At 48.6% G+C, this 25,310-nt stretch overlaps 1 protein-coding gene across 3 annotated transcripts in view; it reads left to right on the top strand.

Moving 5' to 3' along the window:
* Positions 1-21,359, top strand: part of MAP2K5 (mitogen-activated protein kinase kinase 5) — a 266,747-nt gene extending 245,388 nt beyond the window's left edge. For 2 of the 3 annotated variants that reach the window (XM_036843580.1, XM_036843578.1), the window contains exon 21: positions 20,902-21,359. In XM_036843580.1, the coding sequence (XP_036699475.1) occupies positions 20,902-21,006 (105 nt within the window). In that variant the 3' untranslated portion in view covers positions 21,007-21,359. The remainder of the gene's footprint in view (positions 1-20,901) is intronic. The other variant, XM_036843577.1, reaches the window with a different exon arrangement.
* Positions 21,360-25,310: the final 3,951 nt, after the last annotated feature.

Below are 25,310 nucleotides of genomic sequence, written 5' to 3'. Positions count from 1 at the left end.
CCTTAAGAGACATGTGAACAAAGTAGCCAGGTCACACAGAATAGGGAGCTAGACAGTGATCAGAGTCCGTCAGGAAGGCAGACGGGAGACTAAGCCTGCAAGTGTCCAGGCCGGCACAGGCATGAGAGGAATCAGAAGAGCAAAAGCGCAGGCGTGGAGTCATGACCCCGCTCATTTCTGTAACCGTGGTCGTAGGACTGGAAAGGTGTGTGGCTGACAACTGGCAGGACGTACTTTGTCCTCTGAATGTGAAGTCTGCAGAGGCTGAAGATGGGCTCTAGATCTTGCAAGTGAGTCTGTCGTGAACAAGAGACAAGAAGCGACATGGTGAATTGGAAAGAACATTGATCTGGGTTATCAGAAGATAAACTTTCAAGTACAGCCTCTGCCTCTTCTGGGTAATCAACAGTTACTTTTTAAAAATTTCTTTTAAAACTTACTTATTTTGGCCATGCCGTACAGCTTGCAGGATCTTAGTTCCCAGACCAGGGATCGAACCCGTGCCCCCTGCAGTGGAAGCTCGGAGTCCTATCCACTGGACCGCCAGGGAATTCCAATCAACAGTTACTTAGCTTACCTGAGCCTCAGCTTCTTCATCTATAAAATGGGGGGGGTAGTGATACCAGTCTTGAAGGGTGGGGTTTTTTTCCTATTAAAATAGGGTTTGTGAAAGTGTTTGTAAACTGTAAAGTGCTAGACATATGTGGGGACACTAAATCAGCCTCTTTGGGTCATGACTTGTCTCATCTAATGTTCCTGGGCATGTCTGACCAGTAGCTTCTTGAAAGACAAATATGTTTAGTGGAGCTTAATGCAACTTAAATATACATACGTTGGGCATTTGTAGCTAGTGTCTAATGAATTGGTAATTTTTTAAGGATAGACAGACCTCTGTGAGTTACTCTTCCCCAGGCATTAGGAAGTCTTAACTTTTCATGTCAGTCCTCTAGTATCAGTATTATGAACATCTTGTTGGAGGGAATTATTATGAAACAGTTAATAACAATTTGCTGTCTGCATCTTTGAGGTACTGTGATGGGTTCAAAAAGGAATTTAAGAACCATCCAGATCTTCAAGGAGCAGACTGGACACATCCATAGGAGACATTTAGAGAAGGCAGGATGAGTTGTGTGCTGCTGACTTGCACGGTGTGAGGACTCAGGACAGGGTGGCCGAGGGTGGTCAGAGGAGGCATCTCAGCTCCAGCCAGAGCTGTAAGGATTTGTCTGAATATGGAAATTAGAAAGTGGTGGCTCAGCATCGAGCCAGCTCTGGAAGGGCTTTGCACACCGGTGAGGAGTGTGGCTGCAGGAAGCTGCCATTTGTTCTTAAGCAGGGCAGTGGCCCAACCACAACAGGCAAACAGGCCACACAGGACTGATCTCTGCTTGCTCCACGTGGACCAGAATCTGTGGCTGGAACTGATTTATAAATAGGGATGTCCTAACCCCCTGGCTCTTTCTGAAATTCTATGAAGGTCTCCAGCCAAAAGAATAGGAAGCCAAGTTCAGAGCCTGTAGCTTCTTGGCAGCATGTCATTTGTCTCTCTCTCTGCATCTTCTTTTCAGTGTCCTTTCTGTCACTATCAGGGAAAATCATTAGTATGCTAATCTAGCTAGCCGTCATTTTAACACTGACCTTTGCTAACCTGCCTTTGCAATTTCAGGAACTACGTTTGACTTCTCTAAAAGTAACCTTAAATTGTAGTCTTGTAAGAATTCCAGAGCTGTATCCTTCACTCCTTCTTCTAATGAGGTTATGACCAAATGCTCATTATAATTGCTTTAGACTCCTTTTAATTTTCAAGCTTATTAATCATAAGAAGAGTTATTTAAAATTGCATAAATTAATCTTAGATTAAAAGCCCATCAAAGCCTCGAAACAATTAAGAATAAGTAGGATTTCCCTGGGGCAGCAAGTTTTATTTTAATATTGTAGTCAGGTGGATATCAGAACCTTGAAGTATGGTAGTGATTAATGTATGCAAAATTTAAATGAGATTTTTTAAATGGCAAATCTAAATCACATATTGACCTAACTGTAGGCTCTAACTGCATTGTCTGTCATATATTTAAACTGTTTACTAATCAACATTTTAATTACAGCATGTGCTGGCAGACCCTAGGACAAATAAAATCTAACGTTTTAAAATTTTGCTGTAAAGTCTGTTACCCAAAAATAACAAGACTCTTTTATTGGGAAGAATGAAGGAATGAGAAAACAGAGCAAACTTGCTGCAGCAACGTTGAAACTTGGCACAGATAGTCCTAAGGTGTGCGGCTGCCCCATCCTTCCTGACCCCCACTCTCACCTTGTGATTCTGCTGGTCTGAGACAGCTACCTCTTCATAGAGCAGCATCTGGGTTTCCTTTGAAGTTGATTCGTGCTTAATTAGGGGAACACTTCCCTTCATGTGTTTGAACCCCGGTTGCCAAGCATTGTTTACTTGAACAGTGTATGTAGCCTGGGGTCCCTAGGCCCCATCCCCTTTTGTGATGTGGAGACTAGATAGTTCCAGAAATTTGATTCAATTGCAGTCAGAGTCAGCGGCCTTTTGTCTAGCCTACCTCCTCGATCTCTGCTGGGGTTGGCGAGCTGTCTCCAGGAAGGTGGTCCTGGGCTGCGTCAGAGTCTGGAAAGATTTTTCTCTATTTTACAAATACTCTGTTTCCTTATAGAAAGTAGATGGGTAAGAGGGTCACCTTGAATAAATTATTTCACCCCTCGAAACTTCAGTTCCCACTTCATGGAAAGGGGATAATAGTGACCAACTTACAGTTTCTGTTCTTGTGAAAATCCAGACAAGAAAAAGCACAGAAAGCACTTAGCATAGAAGTTAGGAAATACGAAGCTCCCCAAAACGTTTGCTCCTGCTCTCATCATTGACTTTCTAAAACTAGTGTTAAAATTATGTTTAAAAATTCAAGTAGTACAGAAGGATATACAATAAGCTCCCAGCCCCACTCTCTAGAGTTAAGCACTGTTAACAGTAACTTGTGTCCTTCTAGAATTTTAATTTTATTGTTCTGTACCTTACTTTTTCTCTTTAAGATCTTTCTATATCACATGAAAGTCTGTCTTGTTCTTTTTAATACTGCATGGTGTTCCATTATATAGATGGTCCATATTTATTTAACCAGGACCCTGCCATAGAACATTTTGGCCATTTCCCGATCTTTGCTATGTGTTTTTTGGCCATTTGTATTTTTTTCACATACTTTGCCCATTTTTCTTTTGGATAGGTTGTTTCTTCCTTCATCTTTTTGAACCTTGATTTCCCCATCTAGAGAGTGAGGCAGGTAGGCGCACAATCTCCAAGACCCCTTCTACCTCTGTAGGCTACAGTCCAGGCCTGGATGTCCTGCAGGCAGCTTTTACGCTACTACCAGAGGTGCCCGGTCTGCTCGTGACCTTGCTGAGCCGGTGTTGAGCTGCAGGGCCAGTAGCTGTGGGTGAACTGCAAGAGGCTCGTTTTCTTCTCTTGTTCAGTTGTGTGTCTTCCTCTCTTAAAAAAGCAGGCTTGGAAATTACAGGGCAGAGCTGGGATTGAACTTCCATTAAAGCTGCCTGTAGACATCAGGAATATTTATTTTCTCTATTTGTTTTAAGCCTGGGAAGACTGTGTGGTTTTCTCAACGCTGTCCTGATGGAGCCCTGACCAGCAAGCGTGCAATGCCCCTAGCCCTAATGTGCCATTAATGATAGGTTAATGTACAGTATAATGTTTTGGGGACTACGGGTTCATTACACTTCTGAGTGTGAGGTCTTTCCACAGAGCGCCCAAGGTCCCATTGCATTATATCATGCAATAAAAATACCCTTTTCGTATCACACACTAATAAACTGTATTTGAAATGCTGTCTGAGGGCACTGCCGTCTTGTCTATAGGCTGTGCACGAGTGCAACAGTTGGGTTTCCTTTTTTCTATTTTGTGTTTTTAGTTACATGGAATTCTGAACTCAGGGAAGTCTGCTCATTCCTGTTTTAAATGGAGGAGTGAGTTAGGTCTTTAGGCCTGAGGCCCAGGGGAGGGGCTGCTCAGTGAGTGGTGAGAGTCTTTAATACATGGAGAGCAAGACCCCTCATTCTCCTCTGCCCGTCCACCCATACTGTGTGCAGCTATCAGGGGAGCTGGTCTAGTGTCTTCCAGATTTAGCACTGAACACATGTCAGGTATTACAAAAATTTCCTTAGAAAAGAAGCATGATAAGAACTGCCAAGTCTAAGCCACTGATAGTCATGACTATAGAGCTGTTTCCAGGATAGCCTATGTGCTAGGAATTTCATACACACAGCCTTCCTGTGCAGTTGGTCCTGTTCTCCTTGTTTTACAGAGCACAGAGTTCCCAGAGCGAGGGGGGAAAGAGCTGCACTGTAGAGAATGGAATCCACAGGCGCCTAGGAACCACAGGTGAATTACCTGCCTGTGGTTATTCATACCATCCTGTGAGTTGATTTAATCAGATGGTTTTCTTCTCAACAGTGAGCTGGCGGCAGAGGTAGTTTTGAAGCTTGGAACACTTTGGAAAAGGAGACTCTTCTACATCAGAAAGGAAAAAGGCATTTGAATGTAGGGATGAGGCAAAGACTGGGGTCAGAGGACCTTAAAAGACCTATTTTATACTTTGATCCAGGGCAGACTATGGCATTTGTGCTTTGTTGGGGGGTGGGGGGTTGTTTCTGCCAGTTGTAGAGTATGGGGAAAGAGTGACACGTGAGGTCCAAGAACCCGGGTTCAAGCCCAGTGTTGAGACTTCAGCCTGAAGTGCAGTCCTTACCACCCAGGGGCATCAATGTCTTTGCTTGTAAAATAGGCTCACATCTACTTCTGACAGGGCTGGGGATCATATGAAATGCTGTAAATGAAAACACCTAATTAGTATCTGGCACGGTTAGGTGCTCACAACTGTTGGCTATTATATTGCTGTTATTATATGTAATAATATAACAAAACATAACATATTAACAAACAAAACAAAAACATATTGTAACAAAAGGCACAGGCTTTAGAGCTGATGTCCAGTTCAGATCCCAATCCTACCTTAGCCAAATCACTTCTCTGAACCTAGTTTTCGAATCCACAAATAGGTAGTGACAGTAATGCCATCCTGATACTTCGTGGGATTACTGTGACACTTGAATTAGATGATGAGGTTGAAAGCACTTTGTGGAATGAAAAACTCTACTCAGCTGCTGGTAAATACATATATGTATTTTTCTCTCCAAATCAACGTATTCAAACTGAATAAATATCCTTAGAGCAAAGCCACTAAGGGCAGCTATTAGAAAGATTCACTGATCTGTCCCCCTCCCCACCAGGGAGCTTGTCGCAGCCAAATTGTAGGCCAGAGTGGTTCTTCTACCCCATGTCTTCATAACCGCAGAGGAGCGGGGTGGACCCAGGACAGAGTCTGTGCTCCCCTGAGTTGGTGCGAGGAGAACCAGTACCTGCTGAGAACAGTGGTTGAAAGATCAAGGGACCATGTTGAAGGGCTGAGCTGGTCTGGAGAGCCAACGAGATGACAGAAAGAAAAAATCAAGTTGCTGAGACTGTCCTGCAGAAGACTGGACCTTTGGCTCTAGGCAACGTTCCCTTAATTGTTAGGAGAAGCGTATTTAAGTTTCAAGGATGATTAGTTTTTCTTTTAAGGGTGATAGGGTCGGACTAAACCTTTTGTTTAGATATGGGGACTTTAGAACACTTACATAAACCTCTCAGGGGTTAAGTCTGTCTTTAGGGCTACCAGGACTTGAAAAATGCTACCTTGTATCAAGAGAACCAGAAGTGACATGTTCATTTTAAAAGCCTGGTTTGTCATTGTTTATCTAATTTTCAGAGTTGACACAGAAAATTAGACCAGCTGACACTCACTCTCTGACTGTCCCCTGGCTCATTTCCCTGGTCCTTTCCTCCCTGACCTTTGCAAGTACAAAATGCTCCAAACCCCAAAATATAAAACTTCCCACCGAGTTTCCAAGTTGCCCTGTAGTCATTCCAAGATTCTGTCATAGGATGTCATCCCTAATGTGATTATAACAAGATGAGGTTATAAATCTGCTCTGTGAGGTATTTCTTTTCTCCTTCTGCTTTGACCATAAATCTTAGAAGTAATCAAACTCTCTCCAAAGGAAGCCAAGATAAACTTGGGCCCTAAGTGGCCCCATATGTCTTTACTGAGTTCAGAGGCTCTGAAGGCTTGTCTGCCAGGTGACATCGCACGGTGCTGCTGAAAGGCGGCCAGACGGAGTGTGAGCTTTCTCCTGTTTAATATTGACCTTCCAAAACTCAAAGAGCAGCAAGTCTTCTATTCACCACCTTCAGTAAATGAGCTACTTCCAAGGAAGGATATTTATTCAGATAACTGAGACTTATTCCTTATAAAACCAAAACTTTTTAAAAGGATTATAGGCAAGAGGTTTTAAATGTATTATACACTTCCCTATCCTTTTAAACGGATTACATGCATCAGGGTTTGGCTTTTTAGAAAATGTTCTTTAGACCATCATCATGAACAGTCTGTTTGCTGCGTTCTGCTGTCCTAGTGTCTCCTGATGTTACCACGTGGAGGGCCATTTGTCCCTGCACTGGTTGACCCCAAGCTGGTTCTTTCGTTTTGTTTTTGTTGTGCAGTGTTGCTAATAGATGTCACTTAGTACTCCTGCCCTTGTTCCCCTTTCTAACAGCCCTCCCCTCTTCCTCTTCTATTTTGTGCTTTAGATTGGGAAACCAGATAGTGTGTTAGCACTAGTCTAAACTACAAAAAAATGGACTAGAATAAAGGCTTGAGGGACTAGCTAAAAGTAAAGTGTTCGAGTTTTAGTGTAACTTTCAGATTCTTAGTCTTAAGTAAGAGAATCAAATTTACAGTGGCGTGTAGGTATGTAAAGTGCCTCTAGATTTGAAAACAGACCATTTCACTATATAGGAAATATACCGCTTGATAACGTTGCATGCAAATGCCCAAGTTTGAAACAATATGACCAGTTTGCTCTTGAATCAATAATTAGCGTAAAATTATTTTGAATTATTACTTGTTGAAGTTTTTTTTTACTTTTCTGAGGGGATCAAATACGGCATGAATGTGCCAGGGGGAGTCTTTTGACTCTAAAAACCAGGTTTAGAGCCAGACACACAGAAGCCTCTCAATCCATCCATACTGGATTTGATTGACTTGAGGTCTCCGTGTAAACTGGAGCATTAACTACCAGAAGAAGCAAGTTTGCACCTAAATAACTTTGTCCTTCTTAACAGTGAAAACAGACTTGGTTTCATACAGCTCTGCAGGGAAGGCCTTCACCAGCTTATCTGTAGCCAGATGAAGTGCACCCCCTTTCTCGTTCCTTCTGCACACGGCCAGCGACGCCGCCTCAGAAAACACGGGCCACACCGCTCGCTGCCACAGAAAACGCATTTCAGCTTTCCGTACATTTAATTTTCTTCAACATTACCTTGCAAACCACAGTAAATCAATAACAGAGTAGTTAAGTACCACAGGTTCTTTGTGTTTTGTTTTAGAAAATATTGCTCAAGGCTAAAAGTGGGTTCTATTGATGATTTTTATTTGCTGCTGGGACACAAAATGATCAGAATTTTCAAATGGTTTGCTTCCTGTTTGTGGATTTCCTTAGGAAAAAAAAAAAGGAGGGGACAGATTCAAATGGAAAATGATTGCTGATAGCAGAAACTCTAGAGTAACTGGTAATTTTCAATCCTGTATTTTATAGACTAGGTCTGGTAGCTTTGACCTTTGTTATGCTTTTATTTCAAATTTTCCAAAAGGGCTGCCCGAGCCCACCCCCTTGGTTCCCTCGCACTCACCCCACCAGTAAGTAACCCTGTCTACTAAATAGACTGAGGCTCAGAAAACGGGAGCATCATAGCCGGAAACAGTAAAAAAAAAAAAAAAAAAAAAACAAGATGGCACTTCAGTTAAAGTTATTTACCCAAAAGTTCGACATCTGGTATCCTTAGCAATTTTTCCTCTATGTTTTTTATTGATTTGGTAACATCAAAAAATCTCCACCTGAGCTTCAGTCTTTGTGTGAATGGTTGTTTTTCCTTATTAAGAAACTAGAAAAGCTGTTACTAAGATAGATTTTAAGAAGTAGCAGCCTTTACTTGATTGGATGCTTCTTGAAATAAGATGAGACAACGGATATGAAGTGTTTTGAAAAGTTAAAAGTGTGATGCCAGGGCTCGAAACCTGTGACTCACCTGCCAGGGTGGTTATTTGTCACTTTTCGTTGGCACCTCCCAGTCACCACCATTATCACCCTTCCCACTGCCCCTACCATCACTCACACACACATTCTCTCCCTCTCTCTCTCTCTCTTTCTTTCTCTCTCTCCTGATGAGTCATCACACTGCATTTTCAGCTATGTTGGCCTCATATCAGTCATATGATATGTATGCCCTTATTATTTTAAAATTTTTCCCAGATTTGTGGTTATGTGCCCTTTTTTCATTCCTAATGATGTTTCCTTGTGTCCTCTCTTTACCATTTTTGTCAGAGGTTAGTCTGCTTTATTAATCTTTTTAAAGAACCAGTATTTTATTGATTTGATCATCTCTTTGATATCTAATTCCTTTGCGTTCTTTATTATTTGCTGTTTTATGTTTCCTTTGGATTTACTTTTTGTTCTGTGTATAATTTATTGAATTGGACACTTAGCTTATAAATTTGCAATCTTCTTTTCCTTAATATATCCATATAAAGCTATCAATTGCCTTTTAAGTATTACTTTAGCTGCATCCCACAAACATTTATATGTAGTGTTTTTGTTGTCATTCAGTTCTAAGTAACTTCCAATTTCAATTAGGGTTTCTTTTTTGACCAACGAATTATTTAGAAGTATTTTTTTGTTTGCAAATAGTGGTGTTTTGTTATCTTGTGATTGTTGTCTGCTTTTCATGCACTGTGGTCAGAGAACATGGTTGGTATAGTATCAGATCTTTGTTATTTGTTGAAACGCCCTTACTACACTGGTTTTTTTTTTTTTTTTTTTTCAGTGTTCTCTCTTTGCTTGAAAGGAATGTGATTCTCTAGGTGTTGAATTCGGTGTCCTATTTACATCCTTTAGGTCAAATTTGTTAATTGCATTACTTAAATATTTTGAGGCCCTACTGATTTTCTACCTGCTTTATTTATCAATTACTGAGAGAGCTGTGTTAAAATCTTTGACTATTAGTGTGGCTTTGTCTGTTTCTCCTTGCACTTTTGTCAGTATTTGCTTTAAGGCGATGATGTTAGATGCCTATGTCAAAATGCTGTATCTTCATTTTAAAATGTTTCTTTTATCTTTATGTAGTGACCCTCATTACCTCTAATATATTTTGCTTGAAATTTTATTTTTGTCTGATATTAACATACCTATGCTGTCTTCTTTTGTTTAGTATTTGTCTGCTATATGTTTTCCTATCCCTTTGTTTTCATCATTTCTGTGTTCTTTTGTTTTAAATGAATCTCTGCATTTTGCTGTTGATGTTTTTAATTTTATCTGGGACTCTCTTTTAATTGATTAGTTTAATCATTTATACTTATTGCATATTGATACACCTGAATTTTTTTTTCTACTATCCTGTTTTGTACTTTCTTCTCTACAATGCTTTTTTGACTTCTTTTTTCTCCTTTTTTCACTCTATTAGGTTAATTTTTTCTTCCTTTTTATTCTTTCCAGTAGTTTACATATTATATTCTATTTCTAGCCTCTTATTATCCCTGAGTTTCTGACTTAATTTAGCAAAGCCTAAGGTTAATCACTAAATATACCCCCCTTCCCAACAATACTCAGCCTTAGGTTCAATCTCATCTTTATATTAGGTAGAATTGGCTTTAGCTGCACATGATTAAAACGAACAGCAGCTTAAGTAAGACAGCAGGGTATTCCCCATACATATAAAGGAAGGCAGGAAGTAGGGTGCCCAGACTAGCTGGCAGTTCCTTCCATCTTTCCAGTCAAGGGGCATTTGAGCTCCAGCCAACAGGAATGAGGAAAGGCAGTAGAAATACCCCTTCATTTAAGGACAGTTCTGGGGATTGGCACACAGCATATGTGCTCACATGGCATTGGCCAAAACTAGCTGCAGGGGAGTCTGGACATGCAGCTGCTTTGCTGGGTGACACTGTTCCTTATTAAAATCAGGATTTGTATCACTAAGGAAGAAAGGGGAATGTTTATTGAGAGGCAGCTAGCAGCCTCTGCCACAGCCTCTCTCCCCCAGACATAAGGACCCTAAGAGTTTCTGATCAGTCCCTTCTTTCATGTCCAGGATATCATTGTCATCTTGTTTTTAGATCCTCACAATTAGTCATTATTCTTGTTGTCATTTTGTATAATCAGTACTTGTTGAGATTTATCCATGTGTTTAGCAGTTATGTGTTCCTTATTCCTGTTGCATCCTACTTCCTCCTTCTGAGGTTTCTCTTCCTTTTGGAAGTATATTAAGAGTTCTGTCAGTGAGGGTAAAACTGAGTTTTTGTTCTAGGATTGTCTTCACTTTGCCCTCATTTTTCTTTTGGCTGCGCTGCGTGGCTTGTGGGGTCTTAGTTCCCCAACCAGGGATTGAACCCAGACCCTCGGCAGTGAGAGCACAGAGTCCTAACCACTGGACTGCCAGGGAAGTCCCGCCCTAACTCTTGGTTGTTAGTTAAATTGGATTTAGAAGTTTAGATTGACGGTTTTTCCCAGGGCATTGAAGATACTGTGTTGTCCTCTGGTTTCTACACTTGCTGGTGAGAATCTGCCAGCTGCTCAGCTGCTGCCCTTTGTGAGAGATATGCCTGTCTCTCTCGTTGCTTTTAACATCTCTTTTCCTGGTACCCTTCAGTTTCCCTACAATATGTCTAGGTATAGGTTTTGTTATAGTTATTCTACTTGGAGATCATTATGATTTTTGAATCTGAAAATTCATATCTTTCATCAGTTCTCAAAATTTTCAGCTGTTGTCTCTTTGGATATTGACCCTACCCCACAGTGTCTCGTCTCTTCTCATTCTTTCCTCTGGGTCTTTCTCTTCCACATTAAAAAAAATTATTTTTTGTTTCTCTCTCGTTACTGACTAGAGCTCTGGGTAATTTTCTCAGACCATTCTTCCAGCTTACTAAATCTATCCTTGCTATATGCAGCTTGCTATCTGGCTCATCTATGGAGAATTTCTTTTGTTTTTTTCCAGTCACTATATGTGTTATTTCTGTAAGTTATATTTGATTCTTTTTCAAATCTCTCTTCTCTTTTTTATAATATCTTGTTCTTAGTGTTTCAATTTCTTCTTTTATGTTTTCAGTCTTTTCAACTGTACATCATTTTACATTTTCTTTCCAATTATTTTTCTGTCACCTTGGTTCTGAGAGCTCTAATCTTCCTGTGTGTTGTGTCTGCTGACTCTTGTCCATGGATAATTGTTTCCTCACACGTTTTGGAAGTTTTATTGTAAGCTCATACTGAATGGGGCTTATTACTGTGGAAATTACTGAATTCCAGAAGTATTTCCCCAGAATGTTTTTTCATGCTCCTGAGAGATACTCCAGAGTATTGCTCGATCAATATCAATGTTACATTAGTTTATGAGCAGCCTTGTGTTCTGAGACCACAGCAGTGGTACATTGAACCCCAAAGTGCACGAGGCTCAGAGCCACCTCACACAGCATCCCCTTTGCTGATGGGCAGACTTTTTCTGGCTCACCCTTTCTGCAGTCCCAGTTTTGCTCAGGGTCTCAGGCCAGCTCCCCAGGTGGACCTTGTCTCCTGTGTCCACTTAGTCCTTCACACTTTCCAGGTCCTACATTCCTAGAACTGAGAGCCTCCCTTAGGGCTACAAGACCTCCATGCACACACTTATAATTCTGGTTTTCAGTTCCCTCTTCATTTTTGGCACTTGCAGATTTCCTTCTTTTTTACAAGTTCATCTAGTATGCTTTTTGGAAAATGTTCCATTTTATCTGGCATGGCTGGGAATTTGTAGAGGGAGGGCTTTTAGGCTTAGTCTCTCCCCATCGCTTCATTCACTCACTGTCGAATAACTTTGTTCTGTTTTGTTCAACAAGCTTACTGAGCTGCCTGCTCTGTGCCAGAAATCGTACTGGGTCTCATTCTTTCTTCCCCTTCTGCACGCTCACATGCCCACATATGCATGTACACACACACACACACACACAAACACAGAGCCAAGGTCTCAGAGTTTAAACATCAAATCTCAAGAGGTAAGAAAAAAAGAGGGCTGGAAAGAATCCATCCTTCTGAGCATTGTGTCTTTAAATCCCCCCCACCACACAGCCATCACACCGAAAGACGAACCTTGAACGTCCAGATGCCTGTAAGTGGCAGGCTTGGACCTGCAGACTCAGCCTCTCAGACAAGAGTCCTCAGCATTGTTGGAGCGAGGCCCCCCTCTCCCTCTGGCACCCTCAGGTCCTGACTTCTCTAGGTACCTGCTCAGCCCGAGACTGCGAGGGGGAGCCAGCACGCTCCCTGCTGTTCCCCCGAGTCCTGTCTGAGTTTCCTGCAGGGCAGCCACCACAGCCCCCCCTAAATGGGCCAGTGGCACCATTCTGCCACCCAAATGGGTCAGCTTCCTCCGACACAAACTCATGAGTGCCGGCATCCGCGTGTTTACCCCTCACGGTGGCCCACTGCAGTCGTCCTGTGGCCCCTCCCATACCACACTGCTCGAGTCCTGTGGCTGCCCTGTGAGGACAGGCCCTAGAATGACTTGCGGAGACCTCTGGAAACATCTTGCTCTCTCGATTGGCCATTTTCTGACCAATTACTTTGTGTAGGAACACATAGATCTGCTCAGGTGAAAGGTGGACAGTGCCTTGAGCCCCCTTAGATGCCTGTGTACAGTCTAGGATGTCTGGAGGTAAGCAATTTGCTGCTAATAATTGAATATTTGGGAAGAAACATCTATTTCTGTAGCAGTTGTGAAGATAAACTCAGGAAGGTTGATTGAAATGGCATATCACAGCTGCAAATCATTTCTGAGGTCTTAAAAGAAAATGAAGGGCTAGAAGGGACCCCCCCCAACCCCAGCCGTGGAAAAGCTTTAGGAATCAGAGGCTGAGAAAGCACAGTCTCAGAACAAACGCCTTACCTCGGAAAGTTCCGCAGCCGGGGCGTTGGCCCAGGTAGGCTGGGCTGGGCAGACAGGCAGATTCCACACTAGCTGATAGGCAAGGCTCACACCCTCATCTTACTGCCGCTCCCCGGCATGCATTCTACCTGGGGGGATAGTAACCTCCCCTCACGCTGCCCAGCGTGTATCTGTGAATCCCTGTCTGCAGACAAGCTATCTCCCACCCAACCCCAGAGGCAGGGAGGGCTGGGGTATTTGGTTGGGTGACGAGGCCAGCCAGCAGCCTCCCTGTGTTCAACACCAGCTGAGAAATAAGACTCAGGAAATGACAGAAAGGAAGCATCACCCTACTTGTGTAAAATCTGAGTTGAAGGGCGTGCTTACGTGGGTGGCCCGAGGGCCCCCCTGAGAATTTACCGCAGAGCCCAGTCAGAGGTGAACAGCCTGCCTGGAAGCTCACCAGGAGAGGGCAGGCCAGAATGCAGCCTCCCTGTGGGCAGGAGACCCCTGAGCCGGACCTGCTCCGTACTTCCTCCCAACATTGCCACGCCTCCCCCTGGGGACACGGCTGAGGGGTGTGACAACAACACAGGTCCCTCCGTGTGGAAGGATGAAGCCAGGGGAATGGAGGTTCCCCTGGAATGGTTTCTCTTGTATAGGTGAGGCCACTGTGGCCCTTCCCAAGCTCTCACGACTCCTGGGCTGGCGAGAGAAGGCTTGTTGACTGTCAGTCCAGGGCTCCTTGCCTTACCCCACACAGGGACAGACGGAAGAATTGCTGTGGCCGTGCCTCAGCTTCTCCCTGCCGAGTTGTGCCTGGGGGCTCCCCTGCAGCCACAATCCCAGCCACCTCCTTCCCTGACTCCCCCTGTTGATTAGCTCGGGCACACCCAGCCTGGAAGGAAGCGTTGACCCCAGGGATGATCATGGGTTATTATCTCATGTAATTAATATTATAAAGGCTGCCCACTGCCCTGGCACTTGTCAGCCGTTTAGCAGAGACACTGGACATATGTGCATTTTTCCAAAAATTATTTAACTTCTCTAATCTAAGTTATCTCCAGAGTAAGTAGAGATTAGATTGCTAGTTTTGAATCTGTAGCAGTGGAATGCTTTTTATTATGTAAAATTAATGCAGGATCTCAATACTAATATAGGAAAAAAGTAGTGGTTTTTTTTAGCATGAATGTGTAAGTAAGTATTCACTGTAGACACTTACTTCTTTAGAAAGGCGTCCATTAGACTTCTCTTGAAGGACACAAAAATCTGAGAGCCAGGGTCATAGGTGATGGTTATAGTCTAATATCTGTATCAGTGTCCCACTTATCTCTGATACTGTCTCAGGAGCCCCATATCAAGGAAATCCTGACTCACCAGTTGCCCTCTCAGCTTAGGCATCTTTTAAGCCCACATAGAAGCTTTAAAAAGGAATAGCAGAAAAGTTTTATTTTAGAGTTTAGTTGCTGACAGTAGCTAGCAGCTGTTCATATGAATTGCTTACGGTAAATCTACAGGTCAGACAAGAGGGACTCAAAGCTTGCAGGAGCTGACGCCACTGGAAACTCAGAGCAGGCTTGACCCACACCCCTGTCTGTGCATCGTGCACTGGGCCACTGAGCAGATGTGCTTCGTGGGCTCAGTGCACTGGCTCTGGTGTGGTGCTCACACAGTTTTATACCTACACACAATGTGAGTGGACGTCACAGCCCTGAGTTCTTTTAGGTGCCCAGTGCACCACCACAACCTTCCTAGGTGTCGGCCCATGTATGAGCAGTCAGTAATATGCACAGATCTAACAAGCAGACTGCCTGTCCTAAGAGCTGCAGAAAATCAGTTACCATCACAGTGCTGGGGAACACATTGCCAATATTCATGGTAACATTTAGAGTTGAACGTAGTTGAGTGTATATATTATTTTTTAATTAGTTTTTTAACAAATACAGCTTAAAATATCTTAATGATTTGAATCAAACATGTGGAAGCCCCAGCACACCTCACACCCTACAGCCCTGCTGGTCTCTGAGGTCCCATCCTATCCTACCGCACCTCCATATTGCCGAGAAGGACTGAAGTGTTTTACCCCTGCCACGAGGGCTGGATCCTAAAAGGACATGCAGAGAGCCTTCAAGTAGGGCTGGCAGGCCCTGTGCGGAAAGATGAAGTGATGGGCAGTGCGTTGACCTTGGGGCCCCTCCAGCCTCTCAGATCACCTCTTACAGGCACCTGCCTCATGACACGACTGGCCCTGTGGCTCGCCTGAGCGTGTGTTGGACTCTTCTTGTTTTGGACTTAGCTGGAGTGTACCTGGGCTGGGCTTGCTTACTTGAACCAGCTCGTGGGTCCTTGGCAACCTGTCCCGTGTGGCGTCCTTGGCGGGAAAGGAGGTGCCTGGTGGCCTGGAGCTCATCCTGAGAGAGAGGAATCCTGTGGTCCAGAGAGTCTAGAGCAGCCTCGGCTTGTGAAGCCTTCTCCCCAGGCCTGCCCACCCAACCTGCGGCCCTTCTCAGCCTAGCATCAGGCTCCTGGGAAGCAGTGTAACTCACCTGTCGATCCAGCTAACTTTTCTCGGCAGTTCCTATGTGATTAGCACTGCCCTGCCCTCGAGGCTTCCAGTCTGTGCTAGGATAAGGTGGGCTCGAATGACGATAAAACACAGTAGAACAAGGGTGTGCTCTTGTTGTGGGAGAGATGGCGCCTCTTGAGAGGAGACGTGAAGAAAGGCCCCACAGAGTAGATCTTAGGTTTGGGGTGCAGTCTGCTGCCAGGCATCCTATTTATTATTTCCACCCTTATGTCTAGGGTGTGGTCTCCATAGCCCTGGAAAATTTCTTCCAGGCCCTGGGTCTTCATTTTCCTGCTCCTCTAGAATCTAGACCCAAAGAGAAGGAACAGAGGCCACCTGGCGCCTGCTGTGAGGGCAGGCTGTCCTGCAGGGTGGGTGCCGCCATCCCCCAGCCCTGGCACTGACGAGGAAGGACAGCATAATGGCTGAGGCTCGGGCTCTGGAGACAGCACCACATTCAGGCGCCGTGGTCTTGGACAGATTCCTTAATCTTTCTGTGCTTTAGCTTCCTCATCTATAAAACAGGCATAATATAATACTTAATAGATTTGCTGAGTATTAAATAAATTACTGGATTGTGCCTGACACAGCTTTGAGCGGGGAGGACACAGTTTGCCTTTTTGCCACTGTCATTTCAGTTTGCCAGTTAAAAGTTACTAGTTAAAAATAATGTACCATATATTCTTTTAAAAAGTAGGAATTTAAAACTCACCGTGCCCGCCCCCAGTGAGCAGAGTAGTGTGGTGTCCTCCGCTGGGTTCAGCCCTTAACCCTGCCACTTTCTAGCTCTGTGACCTTGCCCCAGGTCACATTTATTGGCATCTCGGTCTCCTTTGTGTGTAAAGGGGGTGATGGGTGGGTTCCGGGCCATGCAAGGCAGCCGGGGCCTGGCCCACAAAAAGGGCTCGATGAATAGATGCAGACAGAGAGGACAGGCAGGTCACTTTTTCCTGCCTCAGGCCCACGGCCAACTGAGGGCCTGCGACCTGCCAGGCGCTGCAGCGGGCGGGCAGCCACGCCAGCAAGTCCTTACATGATTCACATGCAGGAAGTTCTGTAGGAGGTTATACGGGAGAAGAAACTATGGAGACCCCAAATAGGTAAATTCCTATTTGGGAAGAAACTCGAAGCCCAACTAAGGGCAGAGAGTGAGGTGTCAGTGAACGAGCACTGGCCTGGGAGACCAGACACATCAACCTCAGGCTTTACTTCGCCGCAGCAGGCTCGGAGCGTCCACCTCCTGCCCACACCGTGGGCCCCTGGACCCCTCCTCTCCCTGCCCGCTTTGGCAGAAGCATGGAGCGCTGTCCACATGGGGAGGGTCCTGCCATCAGTCATCAGGAAGGCACCTCATCACGATGACACAGGTGGGCAAAAGTTAGGGACGTTATTACAGAAGGAGAGGGCCAAACTCTAGCGAAGCCCTGGAGGCTAGTGCCCAAGTGAAGGAGGGTGTACTGAACACTCTAGTTTCTCTTCACAGGTTAGTGCACGGGCACGATCTGCCCCTCGGCCCCGTGGTGGGAGGTCTGCACCCGGTGATGCCACCGGCTTTGGTTGTTGTTGACTCATCTCTCTCACTCTCCCCTGTGCCCGCCTTTTGGATCCATCCTACGTCTTCCAGTGCCATCCTTTTCCCTTCATTATGTCTCCACCTTCTGTGGCGAAGTTTGTGGGCCATTATACTTCAACCCTCGCCGGTTTAATTGTTGCAATTGGCCCTGAGAGAATTCGGGAAATGAAAGTGGCTCCCACTGCCTGGTGACGAGGCCAGTGAGATCATTCAGCGGCTCCAGCCTGCACGCGCCCTGCCAGCCTCTGCGGAGTGACCGCTGACACACCCTCCGTGTGGGTGGCAGAGTCCTGGGTGTCTGGGGCAGTCATCTGGGGCGGAGGGTGCTCTTGACAAGCAGCATGTGGGTGTCCTGGCTCCGAGGAGATGGGCCACGCCATGCTCCCGCTGATCCTTGGAGCCTGAGGGGGCTGCGAGTTTGTCCACATCTGGATTTCTCTGCCTAGGGGGAGATGTGCATTTACCCAGATGCAGAGGAGGGTCTGGCTGCAGGGGGCTGCAGCCCTCTCCGGACCACACAGAGACCCCCAGAAGGGCTGTGAGGTCAGCTCTCCGGTTGCAGGTGCAGGAGAGCATGTGGTCCTGAGCGTGGCATTTGGAGTCAAGAGACCCACGTTGTGGTTGCAGCCCAGCCCTCGCTTGCGTGACTTCACACAGGTCCCTGAGTGTCTGTCTCCTCATCTGCAAGGGGGCCGTGTGCGCCTCCAGAGTGAGCGTGGGGATCGGTGGGAAAATGAGAACAAAGCCCTTGGCAAGGGCCTGGCACACAGCACTCAGTCCATGGTGCTGGACTCGGTATTATCCGGTGTGCAGTTTCCATCGGTCTCCAGGCATCTGGCTGTTGCAGGCATCTGCTCGGGCCTGTCAGGAGCCACCTAGGAATTCAGGCACCTCAGGGTGGCCGAGTGATCTTCATGCTTTTCCCAGAACTGTCCATCAGATTTCGTTTGCTCATTAAACTCACGAGGAGTGCCTGCATCGTGTGCGTCACGGGACTGGAGGAGTGTCCACTGTACTCCAGGGAGGAAAGGGAGCACGTGTGCTGTCAGGGTCACAGGGGATGCGGTCAAGCCCTGAGAACGTACCAGAGTAGCAGCCAGAAGCTGCAGCACTTAACCAGTCACGTCCCCTCCCCGGTGCTCAGTTTCCTTTTCTGTAAAATGGGGTGACAGTATACTTTCCCTGCTTCCCACCCAGGGCTGATGGGAGGGCGCAGAGTCAAGTAAGAGTGATCTGCCACCCTGACACCACTCTCCCAGGATGTCCCAGGGGTGACCAGGGGTCAGGACCTGCCATCTCAGTCCCCCTCTGGCCAGGCAGGCCTGAATCCCATGGCAGAAATAAGGCAAGGGGGAATTGCAATCTGGCTCTGCCTACTGCAGCTCAGCCCAGGGAGCGCCGCAGGCAGTAGGTTTGGGTTATAGAGACTTGTGATCCAGTCGCAGCTCTGGGAGATGGGGCAGGTCACCCGTGACCTCTGTTTCCTCATCTGCAAAGTGGAGATGATTGTGCCCACCTACGTGACTTAGTGTCTCCACCCCAGACCGTGAGGTGTGCCTGGACACTGTAGGCAGAGATGCTGCCAGGCTGTCATGGCCCCCGGGGTCTCCAGTGCCATCTCAGCTCCTGTTTCCCTCTGTACAACTCTCCATGTTCTCACTCCCCACATACTGGCTTTCTCTGCGTGCCCAGTCAGATGGGGGACCAGGCAGCCTACAGCTCCCACATTCTCCTGTCACAGCCAGGATGCCTAGAGAGGCTGGCGTCTCCCCTCCATCTCTGTCTCTGTCTCTCTCTCCTGTCTTTCTCCCTCTGTGATTTCCCTTCTCATTCCCCCCCCCCAAACCCATCAACAGTGGCTGGGGACAAAACCACTTGTCTCGGTCACTCCCGTGCAGGGTGGTGTAAAGCATCAGGGGTACACAGGAGATGGGGGTCACTTCCCAGTCAGGGAGGACAGGAAAGGGGCAGAGTCGCCACCAGAGCGGTGGATGCTGACCCTCTCCTCGTCCGCCTCCCGGTGCACCTGGGCGAAATGCCTCCTGCAGTGTAGCCAGCAGCCTTCCTGTAACTGGAGGAACGCTGCACTCTCCCCTCCTGTGGTTCCGCTCTGCTTCTTCCTGAACAGATGATAACAGAGATGGAGCATATGGCCCCCAAAGTCACCGGGCATTCTGGGAAAGTGACACTGTGCCACCCCAGGCTTCAGGGGAGGGGCCCATCGGCTCCTGAGCACAGCTTCTCCCTTTGTTCTTCGGCTCCTGAGCACAGCTTCTCCCTTTGTTCTTAAGAAGGGCACAAGGTCACCTCCTCTGAGCCTCCTGAAAAGGAAATGTGCTCACTGACTTCAAGAAGAATCCCCTCTATCTAGGCACTGATTTAGGCAGGCACACATAAGGTGAGATGATATGTGTCGGGGTGGGGGACATATGAAAGCCAAGATAGAGTCCCTCTTGGGCCTCTCCCACCTCAGCCCCCCCTCAGGCTTGTGCTGCCTGCGGGACCCGCCCGACCTGACCTCCCGCACCCTCCCCAGCCTGGTCCTTGACTGCTCCCACACACAGTGGGGTCTGGGCATCCGAGCCCTGGCCCCGTCCCTCCTGGCTCTGTGATGAGCTCATCAGGAAAGCTGCCTCGAAAGCCCCGCCTGGCCAGAGGGGAGGCAGAGGGGGCCCAAGAAGGGCTCAGAAAGCAGGAGGGAGCAGGGAATTCGGGAGCTCCCTTCTGGGAGCTGGATGGCTGAAGCGGGAGGGAGAGAAGGAGCAGAGGGGACTTGGGGAGATGGTAGCGGTGAGCCCCCCCGTGCCCTCTGCTTGCCCAGCATGGCTCCCTCAGTCTCAGGCTACAAAGTTTTTGGTAGGAGAGGAGGCTGCCAGGTGCGCATCCCTTAGCAGAGAAGCACTTGGCGAAGAGGAGGGAAGAGAATGCTTTCCAGTTTTCCTTTCACCTTTGACCTGTGGCCAGGGTGATCCCATGGCTGCCCCTGCGTTTTTCTGACCTTTCCTGGGAACTCCCAAGGAGGCCCTAAGATTGTGAGGAGGAATCTTGTCTCTTCAGGACAGCTGGGGAGGGGGCTGACTAAATATAACCTGGCCTGTCTGTGAGCTAAGTAGGTTAGAGCCTGAGGGGCCACATGGAGGCTGTAGCGCCCCTCCAGAGTCTGGTCCCCAGCCCCCAGCTTCTCACCACGAACCAGCACATCCGTCCTCCCCCGACACGTTTGCCTTCCCTCCACTTGCAGATTGTTCATAGGAGGGCTGGAGACAAAGAAGAAAACGGGGGTTGACGTAGCCCCTGATGAGATGATTCTCTGGTCTCTGGGCAGCAACTTGATAGGAACGCTGGCAGCTCCGGTGCCAGGCCTTGCCTGCCAGCTGTTGGAGTGATGCTGGGCTGAGGAAGGGCCAGGCAGTGTGGAGTTAAGATAGGCTCACACCCTTGGGGATCTTTCAGGCTGGTTGGAGTTTCAGGAGAAGGTAGCCAAGCACCAGGCAGAATGTGAAGTTTGCAGCGAGTGCGCTAGACAGGCATGTCATTGCTCCACCTTGGGCCTCAGTCATCTAGGCTGTGAAATGGGGCTGAAGCTGCCCTCACCTCACAGGGCTGTTGGGGAAGACTGAGAACAGGGCTTGGAAAGTGATGACGTGCAGAGTCTGGGGAATGCCTGTCACAGCTTCCTCCTCTTCCCCACAGGGCCACCCATTCATCGTTCAGTTCAACGATGGAAATGCCACCGTGGTGTCCATGTGGGTGTGCAGGGCACTGGAGGAGAGGCGGAGCCAGCAGGGCCCCCCCTGAGGCTGCAGTGTGATGCTGAAAGCCCAGGACTGGTCACCGAGGAGAAAACGTGCCTGTTGTGGCCTTCGTTTGCTGTCCGCACCAGAAGAGCTTTGCTGGACTCACCTTCGACTCCGCTGGCAGATGACCTTGCCTAGGGAGCCCTCAAGGGTGGCCAACCCCTGCAGGGCAAGCCCTCGCCCCCCCCTTGGGTCTGGAGGCCTGACTGGCAGGGTGGGTAGAGGGGTTGGGGCATCGAGAAGAGAGGCCCCTACGCCCTTGCTCCTCTTCCTTTTTCCTGACATTCTCCTTTGTAAAGGGTCAGGCCCCGTCAGTATCGCTGATGGGAATAAAAGTATTACTGCTTTGTGACTGCCCACCGCCAGGAGGGTTGTGCTGTGCAGAGGGTCTGTTGCCCGCCCAGGGCTGGGAGCGGCGCAGGGATATGTGTGGCAGTGCCAGCCCCCCAGGAGTGCTTCCTGCAGTTCCGTGACAAGGCCCACAGCCCGGCCCATTTGACAGGTAAAAAACTGAGGCGTGGAGGTCCCTGAACCAAGTCCCACGGCGAAAAGCGGCCAAGCCAGCACTAGAGCTAAAATCTCAGGACCCACGTCATGTGCCCCTTGCTGGGCTGGAGTTTGTCCCCACACTCAAGGGCCAGGCAGTCCCAGCAGCAGCTCCAGCTCCAACACAGTGATCTGATCTGGGGCCGTGGGTGAGGAAGGAGACCAAGAGCTGGGAAGAAGCCTGGGGTGGTTCTGAGAGGCCCTCCTTCCCTCCCACCCCACACCCCACACCCCACCACCAGCTCCTCTCTACAGCAAGCTGGCCCTCACTGCCCTTGACGCCACACCCAGGGAACCTCGCTCACCTCGGGCCATTCACAGCCATCCTGTTAGGCAATCCTCTCCATCACCGCCAGGTAAGTGTGTTACCCCCGTTTTACAGGTGAGGAACCAAGGCTCAGAGAGGCTCGGGTTGCACTTGGAGGTCTAAGTGGCGTCCTGACGCATCCAAAAGCAAACTCCTATGCCACGCACGCATCCAGAACCTCCTGCACCACTTTCCCGTCTCCATCCTCCCGGTGCCCACTCCAACATACTGGGACTTGGCCTTGCCTCCTTTCTTTCTCTTTCACACCGCACATATAGCCTACCTGGAAGTCCTGCTGTCTTTACCTTCAAACTGCATTGATTCCACCACTTCCCATCCTCATCCAAGGCACCATCGCTGGACCCCTGCAACAGACTCCTACCAGGCACCTGCCCCTGCAGTCTATTCTTCCCACGGCCACTAGAGGGAGCCAGGTAAAACAAGGCAGCTCCTGGCCCTCCCCGCTTGGAACCTCCAGGGGCTCCAGCTCACTCAGAAAACAAGACAAAGACCCAGCAATGGCCTGTGTGACCCTATACAGTCTGCCCCCGTTATCTCTGATCTCAACTCCCATCACCCCCAACTCTCACTCTACTCCAGCTACCTGACCACCTTACTGACCCTTGAACATCCAGGGACACTCCCCCACTCAGGGCCACAGCAGAGACACCTAGCTGACCCCCAAAGGTTCATGCTCCCTCCATAGTGTAGGGCTGTGGGGAAGCCGCTACCCAGCCCCAGACCAGCTCTCCCCATCCCCCTTGCATTTAACAGGGGCCTTGTGGCTAGTTCTCATCAATTGAAGCAGATGGTAGGTTGCTTCCTGGCCAAGAAGCTTAAAATGCAGATGTGCCTTCTGTGTTACATGTTTCTCCATCCTCCTGCTAAATGGAAAAATGACTATAGTGGGAGGTGCGGGAGGCTGAAGTCCAAAAGGAAGGAGCCTGAATCCTTGAATCACCCGTTGGAGGAACATGCTGCCCCCGGGAACCCCTGCACTGGACTGTTAAATGAGCTGGAACTAAACTATTTTGCGTTTATGTTACTGGCAGCTAGTATTATGCCATCTAACATAGGCCTTCATACCAGGTGCAGGACGTTCTTTCTCCAAGTATCCACATGACTCACTTCTGTCCCATTCAGGACTTTGTTCATATGGCATCTCAGTGAGTCCTGACGTGACTGCTCTATTTAAAATCACAACCCGCCCACACCTGCCCCCTGGGACTCATGTTCCCCTTGCCTGCACCACTGTCCTCCATTGCATTTGTTACAAACCACTAATTGTACTCGTTTATTTTATCTGCCATCTCCTCCCTTCCCCTCCTCCCCATTAGAATGTACGCTGCACAAGGGCAGAGATTCTGGTCTGTTTTCTTCATGTGGCATCCACCCCTCCGGTGCCAAGAACAGAGCCTGGCATCGTAGGTGCCCAGTAAATGTGGCCTGAGTGGAGACTGGCTGGACTGTGGTTCCCAGCACTGCTCAGCCCTTTGCCCATGAAGGGCTCAGCCCATGTGAGGCATCCTTTTGTTTCCTGGGGCAGAGTTGTCATGTTCTTGGTAACACTTTGCAAGGTGGTACAGGCCTCCAGCTGCCCCTGGGCCTGAGGCAGAGCACCTGCCGCATCCCTGGGGCTGGGAGGTCACAGGATTAGATGAGGCCCGGGCCATTGAGGCTGCTGGTCCCCAGGTCAGTGCCCAGGGCAGGGAGAGCTTCACGGAGCATGTGTTGTGGACTTTTTGAGGAGGAGACGCTCCCCAGAGGGGCCTCCCCAGCCCAGAACATGAACCAGCCACCACCCAGACGTGAAGTTCATTCTTGATTTGAGAAGATTCACCCAGCCAGCCTGTTATCCCCAAATCCCAAACCAGGGGAGGGAGGGAAGATGATCAGGCATCCCATGCAAGCACTGTGCTGAGGGCTTACTTTATCTACCTGTTTAATCTCTGCACCAATCACATGAGGTAGGAGGTATTATTTAATCTGCCCGTTTTACAGATGGAGAAACCAAAGCACAGAGAGGCTAAGAGACTTGCCCAAGGACACCCAGCAAGTAAGTAGCAAAGTACCGTTTGGAACTCAGAGCCGTTCTCTTAACCATGGCTCCAGAAGTCAGTTCCACAAACACTACATATGTAACACGTGAGCGCACACACACATACCCTGTCCTCAGGAACTCTGGTGTGCAAAGATACTATATCAGTACCTTTGGAGTGGGGCCCAGGGGTCTGCTCTGTGGCCACCCCCAGGACACAGAGGCAGAGCGCCCTCCACTGGCACTGAGAAGCACTGCTCTGGAGGGCTCATCAAGGCCCTGGACCTGGAGACCAGCTTCCAGGATGACCTTGGACAAAGCATGTCTCCATCTGAGCCTCAGTTTCCTCTTTGGTAAATGCAGGAGTTGATCCCACTGAGTCCTGGAGTTCCTCCCAGCCCTGATGTTCCAGAACAGGGGTTCTCACCTTTTGGGGCCATGGACCTCCACAAGTGTCCCACAGAAGTGACAGACCCTCACCCCAGAATAACGTGCACCCACACGCTCGCACACACAGTTTTGTCCACAACTTAGGGTTCATGGAGCCCTGGAACCCACTCACTCGTGGACTCCACGTCTAGAGCCCCAGCTTTGGGGCGGCCCTCAAGGTCTGAGTTTCCTTTGGGTTCAGTCTTGGGAAGATGGGGAGCTGGGCGACCCCTGAGGGGTTCTCCTGCAAAGAGCCCTCTGGCTGACAGGCAGGGCCCTCTTTGGCCTATTTAGGCTCGGTCATCCCCCCAGTCACCCTTGACAGCCCCAAGGCCAAGCCGCCCTTGCCCTGAGGGGTCATGGAGGACTGAGACCTGGAACACGGAGGGACAGGAATGAGCTCTCCCCTCTGCCCAGAGTGACACCTCACCCACCGTCACCCTGCCCGTGCAGCCAACCCCCACTCCTCCCTTGAGGCCCCTCTCAAACAGCACGTCCTCTTGGAAGCTTCTCTGGTACAGATGTGAGCCCCCTGAGGGTCTGACTCATCACCGCAGGACCTGGCCAGGGCGGCACATGGCAGGTGCTCTGAGTGTGGGAGGGCTGGAGGGCTGGAAGGGTCAGGCCCGCAGGCCCCTCCCCAGGGCTTGTCACTATCCTGTTCTGGTCTCTCACTCCAACCCTCAGAGACACCCGTTTGCCTGCTAACCAGGACATCCAGGAGACCAGACCCCCACGGGATGCAGCCTCGGGCCTCAGACCCTCAAGCCTGGAGGGGGGTGTTTCTGGGACAGGTCAGTCCTCGTGGAGCCCGCAGTTCACACTGGGAGGTGGGTGCCACCCGAGCTTGGAGGCAAGGAGTGGCCTCAGCACTCAGCCCGCTGGACCTTCCTTGTCCTGCCCTTGGTTTTCCCAACTGGGAAGTATGGGTTACAGGACCCCAGGGCTTTGGAGATGCTCCAAGAAGACAATGGGGACAGGGAGG

This window comes from Balaenoptera musculus, chromosome 2 (assembly GCF_009873245.2).
Source record: "Balaenoptera musculus isolate JJ_BM4_2016_0621 chromosome 2, mBalMus1.pri.v3, whole genome shotgun sequence".
In the NCBI taxonomy this organism is placed as follows: domain Eukaryota; kingdom Metazoa; phylum Chordata; class Mammalia; order Artiodactyla; family Balaenopteridae; genus Balaenoptera; species Balaenoptera musculus.
The sequence above is the reverse complement of the archived record's forward strand: the minus strand, read 5'-3'. Positions and strand labels throughout refer to the sequence as shown.